Source organism: Rhinatrema bivittatum, chromosome 5 (assembly GCF_901001135.1).
Source record: "Rhinatrema bivittatum chromosome 5, aRhiBiv1.1, whole genome shotgun sequence".
Classification (NCBI taxonomy): domain Eukaryota; kingdom Metazoa; phylum Chordata; class Amphibia; order Gymnophiona; family Rhinatrematidae; genus Rhinatrema; species Rhinatrema bivittatum.
Window position 1 is genome coordinate 197,288,520 of NC_042619.1, and position 16,630 is coordinate 197,305,149.

General features: G+C 44.5%; 1 protein-coding gene across 3 annotated transcripts in view; it reads left to right on the forward strand.

Annotated features, from left to right (window-relative positions):
- Positions 1 to 16,630, forward strand: part of RP2 (RP2 activator of ARL3 GTPase) — a 97,593-nt gene that overhangs the window by 45,571 nt on the left and 35,392 nt on the right. For all 3 annotated transcript variants that reach the window (XM_029603063.1, XM_029603062.1, XM_029603064.1), the window contains exon 4: positions 14,950 to 15,035. In XM_029603063.1, coding sequence (XP_029458923.1) covers positions 14,950 to 15,035 — 86 coding nt within the window. The remainder of the gene's footprint in view (positions 1 to 14,949; positions 15,036 to 16,630) is intronic.

Genomic DNA, 16,630 nt, shown 5'->3' on the forward strand with positions numbered 1-16,630 from the left:
TAAAAACACCTTTTCTTACCTTCCCTGCTTTCTTAAAGCTACAGCATTAGGGGGATGTGCACTAGTAGTGGGATGCTGGCTGCTTCAGGCTGCTCAACAATAGGCAAGGGAGGTTCAAACGCCTCCTAGGGAAGTAAGTGCACCAGAGCCACACTTGCAAGCCCTGCTGGTGGAGCATGCAGGCCCACGCCTGGGCTTGCCACACTGGCGGCCATGTAGCCGGTACAAGGAGTGCATCTTTCATCCCTGCACCACTTTGCTAGGGATGCTGGAGGAACACATAATGAGGTTATCGCCTGATCAATGTCTAGATTATAGTTTATTTTGTGATGAAGACAATACACCAATATGTGACATCAGAAAATGTTTGTAAGAAGATATTAACCTACCTTGACATGTCACAAGGATCCTTGCCTGTCCAGCTTAGGGTAAGTTATAGTGCCCTACTTTATGGAGGTACATGCAAAATCTGCAGAGTTGTTTGTTCCTGATAGCTAGTATCCAATACAGTGCCTATCCTAGATGGGGGCCAGCCTTAAAGCACATCGACTGAGGACTCCCAAGGGAGACATGCTATTAGGTTAGTCATCTTCCAGGCAGAGGCGTGACTTTTCAGATGTTTTCAGGTATGAGGCCCTTACTTTCCCACATGGCTGCCATGACTTGTAGCCAACATAAGAGTTCCTGTCCTATAGGATGTCTCCTGTGGTGTTAGTACATTCTAGATGTTGTGGATATTAAGACTAAGGCAGGTGTGCTGATACACTCTCAATCATCAGCTCTGTGTAGAGCATGAAGGCAAGAGAAGGTGTTGTCAGCTGATTGCCTCTTTCTGAAGCCTGCCACTGTGCAAAATGTATAGCCTAACTGCTCCCTGAGGTAATTTGGGGTAGGCGTGCTGTCTTCTGCACTTTCAGTATTGTTTTGTAGAAATATATGCTATTTTTGTGATCTGAGGCCTGGAGATGACCATGTCCATAACAAAGATTCAATGAGCATATGTTTCCAACAGATGACTGCCTGGTGTAGACAAGCTTCTATTACTATTAATGACTCTGACTATCTCATTAGCAGATAAGGACAAGCTTGGCACAGACATCATTGATGGTTGATGGTGAAACAGGCCAGGAACAGCTATTTTAGGTCTTGGTAGGTAACCAAAGTGCAGGAGAAAATCTGTAAACAGTGTCCTAATAGATGTGTGTGTCTGGTGACTGATATGCTGTGTATGATTCTGTACCTGGGGGCGAAGAAGGGCTTGTAGGTTTCATCTTTACCACACCAATGCAAACAGCACTGTGTGTGCACTCAGCACACATTAGCTACAAGCAATCCTGTGCTTCCACTCTTTAGGTAGCATGCTTCAGGTATGCTAATGTGTAGGTGGGGAGACAATGGCCTCATGCATTATCTAACAGTCCACCTTTCCCTCAAACTGCTTATTTGTTCAGCTGAAAAGGGGGGGTAAGAGCATTGGCTCAGATATCCAAATGAATGAACATAAGAACATGCCATACTAGATCAGACCAAGGGTCCATCAAGCCCAGCATCCTGTTTCCAACAGTGGCCAATCCAGGCCATAAGAACCTGGCAAGTACCCAAAAACTAAGTCTATTCCATGTTACTGTTGCTAGTAATAGCAGTGGTTATTATCTAAGTCAACTTAATTAATAGCAGGTAATGGCCTTTCCTCCAAGAACTTATCCAATCCTATTTTAAACACAGCTATACTAACTGCACTAACCACATCTTCTGGCAACAAATTCCAGACTTTAATTGTGCGTTGAGTGAAAAAAAACTTTCTCTGATTAGTTTTAAATGTGCCCCATGCTAACTTCATGGAGTGCCCCCTAGTCTTTCTATTATCCGAAAGAGTAAATAACCGATTCACATCTACCCATTCTAGATCTCTCATGATTTTAAACACCTCTATCATATCCTCTCTCAGCCGTCTCTTCTCCAAGCTGAAAAGTCCTAACCTCTTTAGTCTTTCCTCATAGGGGAGCTGTTCCATTCCCTTTATCATTTTGGTCGCCCTTCTCTGAACCTTCTCCATCGCAATTATATCTTTTTTTGAGATGCGGCGACCAGACTTGTACACAGTATTCAAGGTGCGGTCTCACCATGGAGTGATATCTGCATGTAGTGTGCTGTAAATTAGCACATCTTGACAACTCCCACAATGTAGCTTACCCACTGTGGCGCAGAGGCCTAGATACTTATGAGGCAAAGTGCCAGCTGATTGGGAAATGTAGTGGTCAGGGAGCTTATCAGTGGCCTTACAGCTGCGCTGCCAAAGTAAACCACACCTTGCTCCTAGTATCTGTCTTCCAAGGCCAAATAACCCTAGCTTCTCCTGTGCAATGCAAGCATACAAGGGCCAATGCAATAAAAGTACACGGTAAAACAGGTGCTCATGTTGAACGCCCCTTTTCCTAATACACATCCACAGCCCCTGGGCGCCTAGTGCAGTATATAAATTAGTGGGCGCGTTAAAGACGCGCTAGGGGCAAATCGTGTGTCCCTAGCATGTCATTGCACAATATACACGTACACCTGCAATGTGTTTATTGTGTGCCCACAAATTTTTTTGTTGTTTATCTTCACTATGGAAGAGGCCAATGGTTATAGCTGCACTATGACATTACCATAGCTATACAACTTATTGGCCACCAACAGAGTGAAGACATTGCTACAGCACCTTTAGCCAAGCATTTCTACAGTTCTTCCACTGGACAGCATATGGAAGTTTACACTAGCAAGATAGTGCCCATCTCATATACATGCCCATGTTCCCAAGAGTTACCTAAGACTATGCTCTCTGGAGAAGGTAATATGAGCCACTTGCGAAACTCCACAGTAAGGAGTTTCCTGTTTTGCTTTTGCTGTCTTCTTTGGGAGCATACAATAAGTTTTCATTTTTATGGCCTAGGCTATATAGTCTTGCATGTGAGAAATGTGCCTAGTTGGAAATGCCAATGGCACTCTAGCATGCAAGGTCATAATGGTCCCAAACCTTTAACCTAGTGAAACCTTAAGACAAAAAAAACCCACAGAATGAAAAGTCTCAACCAATGTGACCATTTTATTAAACACGTTTGTAATCACCAGAATCAAAGGTAAGGACATAAGAACATAAATTGCCATGCTGGGTCAGACCAAGGGTCCATCAAGCCCAGCATCCTATTTCCAACAGAGGCTGAACCTGGCAATTACCCAAACACTAAGAAGATCCCATGCTACTGATGCAATTAATAGCAGTGGCTATTCCTAAGTAAACTTGATTAATAGCAGTTAATGGATTTCTCCTCCAAGAACTTATCCAAACCTTTTTTTCAACCCAGCTACACTAACTGCACTAACCACATCCACTGGCAACAAATTCCAGAGTTTAATTGTGCGTTGAGTGAAAAAGAATTTTCTCCGATTAGTCTTCAATGTGCTACTTGCTAACTTCATGGCATGCCCCCTAGTCCTTCTATTATTTGAAAGTGTAAATAACTGATTCACATCTACTCATTCAAAACCTCTCATATATATATACTGGTCCAAGTACAGATCCCTGAGGCACTCCACTGTCTACCCTTTTCCACTTTTCCTACTGTTTCCTGTCTTTTAACCAGTTTGTAATCCACAAAAGGACATCACCTCCTATCCCATGACTTTTTAGTTTTCTTAGAAGCCTCTCATGAGGGACTTTGTCAAATGCCTTCTGAAAATCCAAATACACTACATCTACTGGTTCACCTTTATCCACATGTTATCCACAAGATATCAAACACATGACATTGTAACTGAAATGACCATCACATTTTGTGTAGACATGTACCTACATTGTTAAATGACAATGTCATGTACAGTATTAAGAACTTATCCGTTTGCAAAATCATGATTACTGCAAGGAACCTAGAAAATGGAAGAGGCAACCCAATACCTACAGTACAGTTCTAATGTTAGAACTGATGCCAGCACAACTATATTGTGGCAAGAGAAGCCCCAGACAGTTCATGTTGAAAGAGTGCTCTCAAATGGAATAGCCTAAAGGCCATTGCATCAGTGTTCAAGTAGCAGGCAACAGGACCAAGCATGGAGGCAGCAGTAGGATGAGATGAGAAGTCACTAGCAGAAGGACTGTGACTGGAGACTGCATCTAGGAGGCAGGACAATGGGCAGAATTTAAAGGAGGGCATTACAAGTAAGCAGCGGGACAACTCAGGTAGACTATCCACATCAGCAAGCCGGCACAGGAACTCTGTAGACAGGATGGGTGGACATGATGGGCCAGCAGTCTTTTTCCATCTAGCCAGCACAGGAACTCTGTAGAGAAGACAGGCCTGGCTTGTTTGGAACTGGCATCTTTGAGTGTAAATCTTTAGTATTGGTTGGCACCAGGCCACATCATGGGCCTTTTCCTCACCAGGGCTTTTTGGTGGCTGGGGGTGGTATCTCTAGTTATAGAAAGCGCAAATTAGTGACCAAAGCATTGTAGAGACTTTTGGGCAGCAGATATTTTCTTTCAGTAAAAGCTTGTTTTTTATGTGTACAACTTGTGCTTAAACAAAACACTGCAAAGGTAACACACATAATGCAATTAGACGTTCCCTGCTGGTCGATTTATGTATACAGAGCATGAGCTTGCTCGGGATAAGTCCGCCATCTTATGCAGCTGGAGGATGCTTCAAAAATATCTTCACTGAGTCTCTAATATTTGTGTGTGGCCATCATACCAAAGTTTAAGCTTTGCTATCAAAATATAACCCTGAAAATGAATTCAAAGTGAATGGATGTTAAATAATATCAACCTAATCCACCTCAACCATCAAATTGTTGAAAATATTCTTAGAAATATTTTAGACCTTCATACTAGGCATCATCAAGGTGATGTATTTAAACATCCATACATTTTTCTGCCTTATATCTAATCATCGGGCTAGCACAAATATCCCAAGTCTGACTTACAGGTGTCCCAATTGTGATACTCCCTTTTTTTTTTTTAATAATTTATTATGCAATTAAAACCATTCATATCCACAAGGAAACAAATTAGCACTTATCTCATATGAACTCAGTCGCATCAAAGGAAAGCCATTGTTGAACAGTAGTCTCACTGAGCGCCCATCTCCTTCAAGCCTGACATGGGTCTGTGTTTCGAACCAAAATTGGTTCTTCAGGGTGCAATTTCATTGAATATTTTCAAAAAGGTACCATGGCGTCAAACCAGAAGTCTGGTTCAATGAGAGAATATATCACCTTGATGACGCCTATTATGAAGGTCTAAAATATTTCTAAAGAATATTTTCAACAATTTGATGGTTGAGGTGGATTAGGTTTTTGATGAGAGCTTGTTTTGCCAGATATCTTAGCACAAAACACACGTTCTGTACATACTGGAGCAAATTCTCAGAGCTTGCTGGAAACTGAAGGGGAAAAATCCTGGAAAAGGAGCACTTTGTTGCCCTTCAGGTATAACTCCCTCTATTGGTGGAATGCTTGCAAAATTTGTTTTATGCTGCAACTCAGTTACTTTAACTCCTGCAACAGCCAATTTTCACATAAATCAATCAGATCCTCATCAGCAATGCTCAGATTCCAACTAGATGCAGATTATTATGTCTCGAACGATTTTCTAGATCATCAGTTTTGGCCTCCTTTCAGCCATTTGGTTTTCAAGCTCTGCAACTTTCCCAGTCAGTATAGCATTTAACATCCTCTACCGATGAGTCTACCTGCCGCCTCATCCATTCGTTTCCCGTTGTCAAGCATTGAAGTCTTTTGGCTTGGCAATATAAGTATTTATCAGATAAAATCGGCTATCTAATGCATGTACTACTAAGTTAGTTAGAGCAATGCCTCTCGCCCACAACAAACCAAATATACTTCCTGTGGTTGGGGAAGATCTCAATATGGGAATATGCATCCTTGAGATCGAGGGAGCAAAGCCAGTCCCCTCTTTGCAGGAGGTGAATCAGGTGCCCAGAGAGACCATTTTGAAATTTTCTCTTTTTAGAAATCGGTTCAAGTCTCTCAGATCTTGGAATCAGGAAATAGCAAGAATAGAACCTCCTCACTTGCTGCCGCAGCAAGATGGGTTTGACTGCTCTGGCCATTATGAGGGCAGAGAGCTCTGTCAAGAGTATTTCCTGATGCAGGGACCAACCCCAAGAGGGGCATGGGGAGAATCCACAGGAACACTCAGTTGTCGATACTCTCGACGAACGGTGGACAGGACCCACTGGTCTGAAGAACCGCAGCCTGCCTCCGACCAGAGGGTCTGATGTCAAGGGTATCCCGATTGGCTTATGCTCCCTCACTGCCAGTCCAAGGCTCCAAGCAGAGCAGCATTCTCCCTTGCATTAGCCATTTTGGAATCAGTTATCTTAATTTATTCTTTGGCCTGTCTCAGTGTTTCTGCTAACACATATCCTGATCTGTTTGAAGAACAAATCTGTCCATAATCTGTCCATCTGTCCATAAACTTTTTAACTTTCCACAGGAGTACTTAAACAAGGTAAAAGTACAGGGGAGGCAAAAAACAGTGGGGGGAATAGTGGCACCCAGAGCTCACAGCAAATCCATCCTGCTTGGCTCACCGCATCATGCGATCTCCACTTTTCAGTTTTTTCCCCAACCATTTTTTGCATTTTATCAGTTTCCTTTTGAAAGCTTAATTCTAGAGTTGTAGATGTACTTAATGTCCTCCCAATCATTAAGTCAAATTTGATCGCACTATGATCACTGTTGCAGAGCAACCCCATCACTGTTACCACTTGCACCAAATCCTGTGTTCCAGTAAGAATTAGGTCTAAAATGGCTTCCCCTCTTGTCTGTTCCTGGACCAGTTGCTCCATGTAGCAATCATGTTTCATCTAGAAACTTTACCTCCCTAGCATGTCCAGGTACAAATAATAAAAATAAAGGTGGAAAAGAGGAGCAGTATACACAGTGGAGCAACCTCAATATATCAGTGTAATGCAAAGATGCATAAGGATCCTTAAATTCCAAATGAAGATTCAGTCACCGTGAAAGGTGCCAAGCAACACAATTCTTTAATGGATATATGTATAAAGGTGAAATACAAGTGGGTCCCCCGACATGGACTGTTTCGCCACTTTGGCTGCGTCGGGAAGAACAAGAGCCCAAAACTATAATAAAGAAATAAATGAAGGCAAGGATCCAAGATCAAACAAATACAATTAGGCTACATGATAAAAACTCAAAACAGCGTATAAAACAATGTACAGTGAATGTACCTATTAATTAAACATGACATAATTGACATGGCTTGGCATCTCAGAGTCGCTAAAATATAAATAATAGTACTACATGGAACATGGGTAACGAATACCAAACATGAAGGAACACCACCTGTGCAAGCACTACATACCATGTGAAGAAGTCGAGGAAGCTCAAATTAGTGCTAGTAGTCCCCAAGGTCTCATAGACATTGAATAAGGTAATTCAAAAAAATAGTATTGGGAACTGTAAAAGATAAGGGACGCTAGTCAGTCCATACAGAGAGCCAATGGGAAGTGAAATGTAAATGGCACGAAATGATAGGAAATAAAAATGGAAACAAACAGGGCTCCAAGAATGAGAGAACTGCACTGTGTAACAGTGACATACAGAAATGGAGAAGGCAATGAAAAGGAAGAAATGTTGGTGCCAAATAAGTAATGGGAAATGCTCTATACTTCAACGGCAAGAGGAAATGTGGAAAAAAAATTTGCATTCACAAAAAAGCGGGGGAATAGTTTGCTTGTTGTGGCGGTTACTACCCCGAATCAATTAAGCCTGATTCTTCACTTGGAATACATATCCAGTGCAGCTCACTGCTTCAACTGCAGGGGGAATGAAGAAAAGAGGATTTATATTCAGACAACAACCAACAAGGACTGAATTGCACAGGCTGGATAAACAAATAAGTGTGGGAGTAGCTTGCTTATTGCGGCAGTTACTACCCCTAACCAATTAAGCTAGATACTTCACTTAGATGCAGCTCCAGCACTGCTCTCTACATCAGTGACGGGGGTGGAAGGTAAATAGAACCAAAAAGTTACTAATAAAGGCCAAGAGTATCAGTTAAGTATGAGGAAAAAATAAGTGTGAAAGCTTGCTGGGCAGACTGAATGGGCCGTTTGGTCGTCTTCTGCCATCATTTCTATGTTTCTATGGGAAACGATAGTGGGAAGGACATGAAGGAATACTAGGAAACAAGCAAGTGACCCAAAAATGAGGGTGAAGAGAAGAGAGAAAAGAGGCTAACAGTGCCAGCGACTTAATGAAGTGCTGACACAAAGGAAACACATGGCAGGAACGAACGTGATCACAAAAAAAAACACTGTGCCAGGTAAAAAAGCTCAATGTAGAATGAATAAGCACTTAGGGCACAAAATAAACACATGGCAGCAACAAACTGAAACCGAAAATAAAATGAAAAAAAATGCCTGGTAAAAGCTGAAGAATCGCACCAATAACTGCTGCGGAGTGACGAGTCTAAAAGACTAACAGCAAGATAAAGAAACTTAAGAATTAAAAAAAATAAAATGAAAGAGAATGAAAAAATGATTGTAAAAAATGGGAACAAAAACCATGGACTTACTAGGGGGTTAAAGAAATCAGAGCCTGGAAATCCACACCACACAAAGACTAGACACTGTCAAACTGACAGCAGATAAAGAAGAGAGTTGAGGGCGGGGCCAGCTTTCAAAGCGTGCCAAATTCACATATGAGTGACAGGCCAAATAAGAGGGCCAGACAAAAGGGAAGAGGGAAAATGACAGGATAGAAAGAAAGGAGGAAAAGAGGGGAAGATAGGGAGAAGTGGAGGAAGGGGAAGAAAAAGAAATGGGGGGAAAAAAGAGTGAAGGTAATAAGAGGGATTAGAAAAAATATAAATGAGAATGAAAAGATATTGAAGTGAAAACAAAAAAAATCAGAAATGTATCTTAATAGAGACAAGTGAAAAAAAATCTGTGATGGCATATAGGGCCAAAGCAACAGTGGAGCAGAGCCACTAAATGAGTGGTAGAGGGTTCAGAAAAATACAGACCACTTGATGCCCTGTTTTAAACCCGCGTGAATATCCACCATTATTCCTTGTATTACTGTTATTTATATTTCAGCGACTCAGATGCCAAGCCATGTCAATAATTATACCACATGTTTAATTGCTAGGTACATTCCCCTACATTGTTTCTTACATACTGTTTTGAGTTTTTATCATGTAGCCTAATTGTATTTTTTTTATCTTGGATCCTTGCCTTCATTTGCTTCTTTATTATAGTTTTCGGCTCTTGCCCCTCCCGACGCAGCCAGAGTGGCGAAACACAGCCCATGTCAGGGGACCCACTTGTATTTCACCTTTATACATCTACCCATTAAAGAATTGTCACTTGGCATCTTTCACGGTGACTGAATCTTCATTTGGAATTTAAGGATCCTTATGCGTCTTTGTGCTACACTTTGATATATTGCAGGTACAAATAATCACAACATGTATTAACATGCACTACTGTAGTGCCAACCAGTTAAACACGGAAAAGAGATGCTTAGAACTCATGTGGTATTAAATCTCTAGCACTATACCTTTCCCTACATGGTTGATAACCTTTTAGTATACCACCACACAATTTGCCATTAGACCTATTATAACATGATTTGGTATGAGCTTGGCTCTCTGAAAGCTATGAGTAAACTGAATTACAATTACAATAAATCAAAAGAGCACTAGCTGCCAGCACTCCAACAATAACAACCCTACCTATGAAAAGGCAACACTGCAAATATTACAACACGCCCTAAAATACCAATACGCCTCCTATTAGGAAAATAGAAAACGTCAGGCTACTTGAGATCCCTACACACACACTTATGCTCTTTCTCACATACAGAGATGCTTTTATACAGTCATGCTCTCACACGTACATGCGCACTAACTCACTCACTCTACTCTTTCTATCTTCCTCGTGGAACACTTAAGCAATAGCAGCCTCCTTGGGCAGACTCCATGGTTCCAATGCCTTTTCTCTCTGTTCTGTTTGCTGTCATGCAGTCCCTGCAGATGCCACCCCTGCTCAGTGCTCCTTTTCCTGCTGCTGCTACACGGGCCCAGCCAGCAAGCCCCCACTGGCTTAAATAGGCTTTCGGGCTGCCTGGTCAACTGACATTGCTCCTGCTCAATGTTTCTCTTCTGTTGTGCAGGCTGGCTGATGCTGCTCCGCCTCTGGAGTCCTTTCTTCCACCCATAAGGGTCTATGCTGCTGCAATTGGATTTCCTCTTTCCCGCCCCCACAGCCCAAGCAACACAACTTCCTCTTCCGGTCATAGGGGGGGGGGGGGAGGAGGGACAGGAAGGAGGAAGTTCAATTACCAAAAGTCATGCCAGCAGCCAAGAGTACCGAAGTTGTTTTACTCAAAGGGTGACCGGAATAGGCAGCCACACCTAAACCTATGGTGCTCTAGACAGCTGCCTAGTGCTTCCACTGGCACTGATACTGGGCCTGCAATAGAGAGCCTTTTCTCGTATTTCATAAACGCATGCAAGCTTGACTGAGGGGACTACCAATAGATGAGATTTTGATGAACAGTGTGTGCATTGAGGATAATACATTTTCAACAGAGCACCAATCCATGGATAATCATATTGTCAAATTTATGAATAATAGTACAACCTTACAATTAATCCTGGCAATTAAGCCAGTGGAATTAATAAAGAACTGGGCTGATATGCTTTCTGATACTAGTATCTGTGAGGAGTGGCTGAATTTTGTGCAATCTGTAACACCGAAAGTGTGGACTTTGGTAATCAAAGGTACAGGGCATTACAATAATCTATTCCAGTGAACACTAGTCCTGGAGAACCATCCAAAAATCAGAAGATGTGAGCAGCAGTTTGCAAGAGTCTGGTCTTGAAAAAAGTAGTGCTTGCAACCCCAATAACTTGGGGCTGCATACTTAACCTGGAGTCTAATATGATTCCTAAACATTTAACCTGTGGTTAAATTGGAATTTCAGTCTTCAAATACAACTTTGTGGTTTGTCAATCAAATCTCTCCAAGATCATAATCTTGGTCTTAGCAATATTAACAAGCACTCTTATTAGTGACAGCCATGATTTATTGGTGGAAAGACAGTTTCAAAAAATCAAATGGATCGCTTGTCCAACAAGGCGGTCCTGATCCAGACTGACAGCCAGGTGGCAGGGAGGTACAAGATCGTTCCTCCTGTGTCAGGAAGTGGTTCAGATTTGGTCATGGACTCTGTCTCAGGGTATGCTGCTCCGAGCCGTATATCTTGCAAGGATTGAGAATATGGTAGCGGACTGACTGAGTTGGGCCTACAGACTTCACGCGTGGTCTCTGAATCTGGCAGTGGCAGACCGGATCTTCTGCCTCTGGGGAAGTCCAGTCATATGGATCTCTTTGCTTCCCCCTGCAACAGCAAGGTGAAAAACCTCTGCTCCATGTACATGTTGAGGGAGCGCTAGGGAGCGGTCCCAATTCCGAGGAGGTTAGTGTGCCCTTGGACCACGGTGCGACTGCAGAGGAGCTCCGAGGAAGCGCCGAGGCAGGCAAGATGTGTCCAAGCACGGGCGGACAGGCTGAAGACGAGGGGCTTGGACCTCTGCCGAACCTAAGCGCATCGGGAGAGACCCAAAAATGCAATGCTGGTCTCTGGGGCAGCCCTCCGGCCACTCTATAGCCCTTTCGGACCTGCCGCCTGGAAACAGCAGATGCGACAGGATGGACAGAGGTTGAGGACAAGTGATGCTACTGGAACCAGACGAAGGTACTTGGAGACATGGTCGGACAAGAACACTAGGCAAGAAGGCAAGGCTGAGGATTCAGGATGAAGAGAGGATCCGGGTGGCTCAAGACAGTTCCAGCTGGAAGATGTTTCAGTGACCCAGCGTGACCAGCACCCTGGCAGGTCCACTGACAGCAGGGTCCGCTGGATGGGCTAAGGTTGGCCCCCGGACCCTGGAACCATCCGCACAAGGACAGGCTAAGGAAACTAGGTGGATGAAGACTCTTGGTGAGTGGCCAGCAAGGTTAAAACTCAGGATGAAGTGGAATTCAGGCGACACTCATAGCAGGTTCCAGCTGGAGTGTAGAGGCTTCAGTGACCCAGCGTGATCAGCGCCCTGGCAGGTCCATGGACAGCATGATCCGCTGGCGGGAGGCTAGGGTGGACCCAGAACCAAGGACATCAGAGGACAAGGCTTCTAAAGAGAGGAGCCAGAAGGAATGGACGCCTGGATGCGGAACATCTGAAGTAGAGGATGTCTGGAACATCTGAAAACGAGGACACGGGATCCGAGAGACCAGGAACCATGGCCAAAGACGAGGGAATTCCCATGAAGAACGGAGTGCCTTTAAGCAGCTGAAGACTGAGAAGTCCAGGAGCAGACTGACTCCTTGCAAAGGCTACGGAGAACTGAAGAAGGGCCCTTTTGTAGGGCTGAAGAGGAAACACCCTACATGACATCATCAAGTGGAGCCATGGGGCTACTCCCACCACGTGCCCTTTAAGAAGACAGAAGAGGCACGACCACGCACCTAGGAGGGCAGGACCAGGGACAGCAGCATCCATGCCACGAAGAAGGAGTAGAAGCGGCACTAGGCCGCAAGGCTGGTCCCGGCATTGGTGGCAGCCTCCTGCCGCAGGGGTGGCACAGAACAGTGGCTCCAAGCCACGTGGGCAGCAGGGTGTGCAGTGGTCCCGCCACGCAGGAGAAGACGGCAGCAGCGGCAGGCCTTTCTGCCGCAGGAAGATAATGTCTGTGACCTCCGGACCACGGAGGCAGGACGGCAGCGGCTCCAGGCCGCAAAAGACAGCATCAGAGCAGCTGGGAGACTGGTGGCAGAGAGGTGAGAGGCTGCTCATGGCTAGGCCCACGAGCAGCATCGTAACAGTACAGGGGGGGGACGACAAACCAGCCACAAACACCTTTTCCCGCCACTGGGGCAGGGGCTTTCTATATGCGTATCCTCCTTCCTCTGGTGGTGAAGACTCTCCTGAAGTTCTGGCAAGACAGGGGAACCATGATCCTCATAGCCCCTCATTGGCCGAGGCAGGTCTAGTTCCCGCTCCTGTGGGGGATCTCTGTCAGGGACCCGATTGGTCTGAGGACTTCCCCTGACCTTGTCACGCAGGATTAGGGCAGGCTGTGCCATCCCAAACTCAGGATGTTGTCTCTAATAGCCTGGATGTTGCAAGACTAATTCTGCACCCCTTGACCTGTTGGATGATGTGTCTCACGTCCTGATAGCTTCCAGGAAGCCTTCCACTCAGAAGTCTTATGGCCTGAAGTGTAGGAGGTTTGCTGTGTGGTGTGAGCATCACAGGTTAAATCTGTTATCCTCCTCTACATCGAAACTGCTTGACTATCTGCTACACCTTTCGGATGCTGTCTTGAAGATCAGCTCCATGAGGGTACTCCTAAATGCTATCTGAGCCTACCACCAGGGTGTGAATTGTTCTCCTATTTCTATGCAGCCCATAGTGGTGAGGTCTGCTTCAATTTAAAGCCTCCTCTGTGTCCTCCTGCTGTGTCCTGGGACCTTAATCTGGTGTGTCTCAACTCATGAAGGATCCTTTCGAGCCACTGCACACCTGTGACCTGAAGTACATGACCTGGAAGGTCATGTTTTTGGTCACCTTCATTTCGGCACACAGGGTCAGTGAGCATCAGGCATTAACGTACCCACCATAAACTAAGTTCTTTCATGATAGGAGTTTCTGCATGCACACACTATATTCCTGCCTAAGGTGGTGATGGATTTCCATCTGAACTAGTCAATCATCCTGCCCACCTTTTTTCCCCAAGCCTCATTTGCACAAGGGTGAACGGGCTCTGCACAGCTTGGATTGCAAGAGAGCCTTGGCCTTCTTCCTGGAGCGGGCAGCAGGTCACAGGCAATCCACGCAACTCTTCATCTTATTTGATAAGAACAGATTGGGAGTTGTGGTTGCCAAGCAAACCTTGTTTAATTGGCTGGCAGAATGCATCTCCTTCTGCAAATGCGCAAGCGAGACTGCAGCTTGGGAGCCATGTCAAGACTTATTCTGTCAGAGCCATGGCGGCTTTGGTGGCCAACCTGAGAGTGGTAACTATGACTGAGGTTTGCAAGACGGTGACGTGGAGTTCTCTACTGCTCACTACCGTTTTTGGACAGGGATGGCTGACACAATAGCAGCTTCGGCCAGTCTGTCCTCCAGAATCTCTTTCAGCTGTAGAACCCAACTCTTCCTGCCTGGAGCCCTTTTTTCGGGTTCAGGCTGTTTCCCGCTGTGTTGTTGTGCCCATTGGCACCTGGTTGGGTCCTGTTGGTCTTGCTTGTTCGGGAACAGCCTGCAGCTAGGGATTCACCCATGTGTGAGGATTACCATCCTGCTTGTCCTAGAAGAAAGCAGAGTTGCTTACCTGTAACAGGTATTCTCCTAGGACAGCAGGATGTTAGCCCTCACGAAACCCACCCGCCACCCCGCGGAGTTGGGTTTGTCCTATGCTTGTTTTATTTTTTCGTAATTCTGTTACGAGACTGAAGAGGAACCCCGCATAGTTGAGTGGATAGTGGCATACTGGACATGCTCAGTGTGCCAGTCAGTTTCTAGAAACTTTGACATAGGTTTTCCATACCGGAGTTCGATCTGATTATGTCACTCCTGTAGATGAGGACTAACATCCTGCTGTCCTAGGAGAACACCTGCTACAGGTAAGCAACTCTGATTATTCATTAGGGATATCCTGAAAACTTGATCCATTTACAGACTTCGAGGACTGAAATGAATATCACTGCTTTAGAGTAAAGTAACAACCAAGCACATATTTACAACAAATTAAATACCACCAAGTATAGATGACTAAGCAAAATAATTGTAACAGCTAATGACGGGTAACTCATTTTTTCTTTGATTATCAGTGATGAAATATTGATTTTCTTTTAGGACCTGTTGTTGCATTGGAATTTAATGGAGATGGTGCAATAGAAGAATGTCATGCCATTGTAAATTCAATCTTCAGTGGAACAAAGGTAAGATATTATCCATACTGAAATATGTCCCAATACTGGGGACACATTTCCTGGTATAGCATCAATGAGAACCCTAATTTTTATTTCTAGTGTAAAATTGGGTTTGCATAGCAACCCAGTATATGTATTTAGGTCCTTCAGTCTCCTTTCATACAGCTTTTTTGCAGACCCAAAACATCATTTTGTTTGACATTTTCTGAACAATCATTTTTTAGATAATGCCTCCAGACGGAGCACAGCATTGTTGGTGAGACCTCACCTCAAATACTGTTACATTTTAGAGGCCATATATCAAAGGATAGAGAGGCTAGCGGCTGTTCAGAGAAAGGTAACCAGAATGGTGTAGGGTCTGTACCAGAAGCATTACAAAATGACTGAAGGACCTAAATATGTATACCCTAGATGAGAGAAGAAATGGAGGGTATGCAAAAGACATTTAAATATCTGAACGATATTAATGGTGCATAAGAGGCAAACCTTTTTCAATGGAAGGGAAGGTATAGAACCAATCCTGGCCTTCCAAGGCAACTTTCATCCCAGTGGTGGATATCAAACTCTTATCCCTCCAATCGTATCACTATTCCCCCTTCTCCCTTCCCTTTTCCCTTCTCATGCTCCCTCTAGAATTCCCACTCTATTTCCAAGAAGCTTGTCTATGTGCATGACCTCTTATTCTCCTTGCCTTGTCTGAGACCTGGCTTTCCCCTGAGGATTCTGCTTCAGTTGCTGCTATCATGGAGGCACTCTTCTCCCATATACCTCACACAGTAAGCTGCAGTGGTGATAATGCTCTCCCCCACCCCTATAGGTTTCAACCCGTTTTTCCACCTCATTTCTACTCTTACTTCCTTTGAGCCCAATCCATCTGCCTCTGGGTAGCTCTTATGTATCGATCCCCCTCCTCCTTTCTCATACACTCTGATACCTGGCTTTCCTTCTTCCTTGACCCATATTCCCCTCCTTTATTCTTGGCATCTTTAACCTCCATTTCCTTAGTGTTTGGACAGGTCAAAACCCACGAGTGCACCTCTACCAGCAGATGAAGACGGAGCAAAAGCTGATGTCTCAGCCATAGTCCCGCCCTGACAACAGCCTGCCAGTATTCTGTCTCCAGCAGATGGTGGGCATGCATTTCCCTTTGGAGGATTACTTGTGAATTTAAAAAAAAAAAAAAAAAGTTGGAAAGGTAAAGCGTCTGTATAGCACCGCTTGCCTCCTGAAGTGATACTGCGCGATCCTTCCCTTAATAGAATGCCTCAGTCTGGTATCCTTCAGTGGCGTAGACCTAAAATTCTATTAGCAGTTGCAGACTGAGAGAGGCTTGATAGTGAAGGCTTTAGCCCTCTCCCCCTGTAGGCAGGATCCGTTCTTGCTCTCAGCCGGGGAGGGCTGAGCTTAAGTTTTTGTTTTGTTTTTTTTGTGTTTTTGTGGGTTTTTTTCTTTCTTCAAGAAAAAAAAAACAGTGCAGAGAAGAAAGTAAGCAGGAAAAAGGTTCTGTTACCTCGGCGTTTGGCTGTTCCGCTCACATCTCTGAGGAGTTCTGTGAGGTAAGGAGGTAAAGCAGGCACAGCAGGTTGAGCAGCCATATGGCTAGG